This window comes from Hylobates moloch, unplaced genomic scaffold, assembly GCF_009828535.3.
Source record: "Hylobates moloch isolate HMO894 unplaced genomic scaffold, HMol_V3 SCAFFOLD_8081, whole genome shotgun sequence".
NCBI classification, from domain to species: Eukaryota; Metazoa; Chordata; class Mammalia; order Primates; family Hylobatidae; genus Hylobates; species Hylobates moloch.
In genome coordinates this window covers 1-3,152 of record NW_026660356.1, presented here as the reverse complement: position 1 = coordinate 3,152, position 3,152 = coordinate 1, and the positions used below count along the sequence as shown (strand labels likewise).

Here is a 3,152-nt window from a genome sequence, read left to right as displayed (position 1 = left end):
CAGCAGGGCCCCAGGAGCCCCAGTGCCACGGCAACACCTTCCATAAGTGGCTCCTGAATGTGTCTTTGATCCCTGAGGCCAGCGCTAGGTCTGTCCTGGTTACCACGTGGCTGGCACGTGGCCTGGCATGAGGATGGCTGAAGGGGCAAGTGCGTGAACGGAGGCGTCTCAGCTGTGCCCTTCCTTGGTTTCTTCCTGACTTCTCTGGGCAGCTCTTAGGTTAAAGTAAGTCCTGCCTTATTTTAACAGATGTTTATTAAACATCTGCCCTGGCCAGGCCCTGAGCAGGCTCCAAGGACTCTGCCCTGAACATGGTAGGCCCCTCCTGGTGCCGGTGGGTGGATGGGGGAAATTAGTTCCAGTGTCCCACACGTGACTGCCTAATTCCACATGGGATTTGCGTGTGGAAGAGGGAAACAGAACAGACCTTTCCTTCTGTGAGAGGGACGCTGGCATGGACAGTCAGGATGGGGAGATGAGAGTAGAAGTTACTCAGAGCTACTTTAGGGCCCAGCACATAAGTTAGAGATACTTTGGGGCCTGGCACGTTGGCTCACACCTGTAATCTCAGCACTTGGGGAGGCGGATGCTGGAGGATCGCTCCAGCCCAGGAGTTTGTGACCAGCCTGGTCAACATGAGACCCGTCTCTACTTTTAAAAATTAAAAAAAAAAAAAGATATTTTGGGCAGAGAGAAGTGGCTGTGCAAAAGTGGGTGTTTGCTGAGTTTGTTCAAGGAGCAGAAAGGAGGCTGCAAGTGTGTGAGGGGCAGAGGGCCTGGGAGTTTGTGTGTGTCTGAGGGGGATGGGAAAGGGAGTGTTACTTGGGCTGTGAAAAAAGCTCTTCCTTGCTGTCTGGTGGGAGTAGATGGGGGAGGCCTCCAGGCCAAGGCAGGTGTGTGGGGCCCCAAGGCCCAGCTGGTGAGAGAACCTCACAGCTCCCAGGCTGTCCTTCCCCACCAGCCTCCCTGCCCTTCGCTATCCTGACGCTGGTGAACGCCCCGTATAAGCGAGGATTTTACTGCGGGGATGACTCCATCCGGTACCCCTACCGTCCAGACACCATCACCCACGGGCTCATGGCTGGAGTCACCATCACGGCCACCATCGTCCTCGTAAGGCAGGAGGGGCTCAGAGGGACTGGGGAGGGGATGGGGTGGGGCACAGCCCTGCCCTGGAGGTCCGCGTGGGGCTGGGGGACACAGCCTTGCCCTGAGTGGCACCTGTGGGTAATAGGGCCCCCTTTAGAGTCCCCAGCTCTCCAGCAGCCTTGGGGCGGCCCGTGGGGAGGAGTGAGGCCCCTGGGCTGACCGAGACCCCCACTGGTTCCTGCGGCCGCCCCACTTGCAGGTCTCTGCCGGGGAAGCCTACCTGGTGTACACAGACCGGCTCTATTCTCGCTCTGACTTCAACAACTACGTGGCTGCTGTATACAAGGTGCTGGGGACCTTCCTGTTCGGGGCGGCCGGGAGCCAGTCTCTGACAGACCTGGCCAAGTACATGATTGGGCGTCTGAGGCCCAACTTCCTAGCCGTCTGCGACCCCGACTGGAGCCGGATCAACTGCTCAGTCTATGTGCAGCTGGAGAAAGTGTGCAGGGGAAACCCTGCGGACGTCACCGAGGCCAGGTGGGTGTGGACTAGCAGCCTTCACTCTTGGGGGGAATGGGAGCTGAAGAAGGCCCAGGGGCCAAATCACGAAGAGCCAGCAGGCAGCTGGCCAGGCAGGAGCCAGACCTCAGGGTTCCATGGGCCCCGCAGACACTGGGAGGCCGAGGGGAGCATGCCCTGTCTCCGTCTCCCCTAAATTTCACACCCTGCCTTCTTCTGCACTATCTCTTTTTTTTTTGAGACAGAGTCTCGCTCTGTTGCCCAGGCTGGAGTGCAGTGGCATGATCTTGGCTCACTGCAACCTCTGCCTCCCAAGTTCAAGAGATCCTCCTGCCTCAGCTCCCCGAGTAGCTGGGATTACAGGCACCTGCCACCACACTCAGCTAATTTTTGTATTGTTAGTAGAGACGGGGTTTCACCATGTTGGCCAGGCCGGTCCCGAACTCCTGACGTCAGGTTGTCCACCCACCTCGGCCTCACAAAGTGCTGGGATTACAGGTGTGAGCCACGGTGCCCGGCCTTCTGCACTATCTTCTTACCGTCTCTACTGATAAGTCCTTAAACTTTTCACCTAATTGTTGACCTTTTTAAAAAATTGAAATAAAATTTGTGTAAGATAAAAGTCACAATTTTTTCCATTTTAATGTGTCCAGTTCATTTTTAGTACATTCATAATGTTGTGCAGCCATCTCCTTGACCTAGTTCCAGAATATTTTCATCACATCAGAAAGAAACCCCTCAGCCTGGGGAACATGGCAAAACCCCGTCTCTACAACAATCAAAATGTTAGCAGCCACGATGATGGTGCACCTTCACTCCCAGCAGCCACGATGGGGGTACACCTGCATTCCCAGCTACTGTGGAGGCTGAGGCAGGAGGATCCCCTGAACTTGGGAGGCAGAGGTTGCAGTGAGCCAAGATGGTGCCACTGTATTCCAGCCTGGGCGACACAGCGAGACCCTGTCTCCAAAAAAAAAAAGAAAGAGAAAAGAAAAGAAAAGGAAAGAAAAAGAACCCTTGTGGCCGGGCGCGGTGGCTCACGCCTGTAATCCCAGCACTTTAGGAGGCCGAGGTGGGCAGATCACGAGGTCAGGAGATTGAGACCATCCTGGCTAACACGGTGAAACCCCATCTCTATTAAAAATACAAAAAATTAGCCGGGCATGGTGGCGGGCACCTGTAGTCCCAGGTACTCGGGAGGCTGAGGCAGGAGAAAGGCGTGAACCTGGGAGGCAGAGCTTGCAAGTGAGCAGAGATCGCGCCACTGCACTCCAGCCTGGGCCCCAAAAAAAACCTTGTATCTGTCACTGTCCCTCCCCACCCCAGGCAACACCATGTCCTATTTTCTCTGGCGGATTGTCTGTTTTTCGCTCTGTCGCCCAGGCTGGAGTGCGATCTTCGCTCACTGCAACCTCCGCCTCCTGGGTTCCTCTGCCTCCCGGGTTCATGCCGTTCTCCTGCCTCAGCCTCCTGAGTAGCTGAGACTACAGGCGTGCGCCACCACGCCCAGCTAATTGTTGTATAAGTTAGTGCATTCTTGTATG

The 3,152-nt window shown here is 55.7% G+C and overlaps 1 protein-coding gene across 1 annotated transcript; it reads left to right on the top strand.

Annotated features, from left to right (window-relative positions):
- Window positions 1–942: 942 nt before the first annotated feature.
- Window positions 943–1,630, top strand: LOC116465681 (phospholipid phosphatase 2-like; the record flags this gene model as incomplete). The annotated part of the gene is made up of 2 exons (XM_032148666.2): window positions 943–1,113; window positions 1,349–1,630. Coding segments are annotated over exons 1-2 (318 nt in total), but the record flags the coding sequence as incomplete, so codon positions are not given.
- Window positions 1,631–3,152: the final 1,522 nt, after the last annotated feature.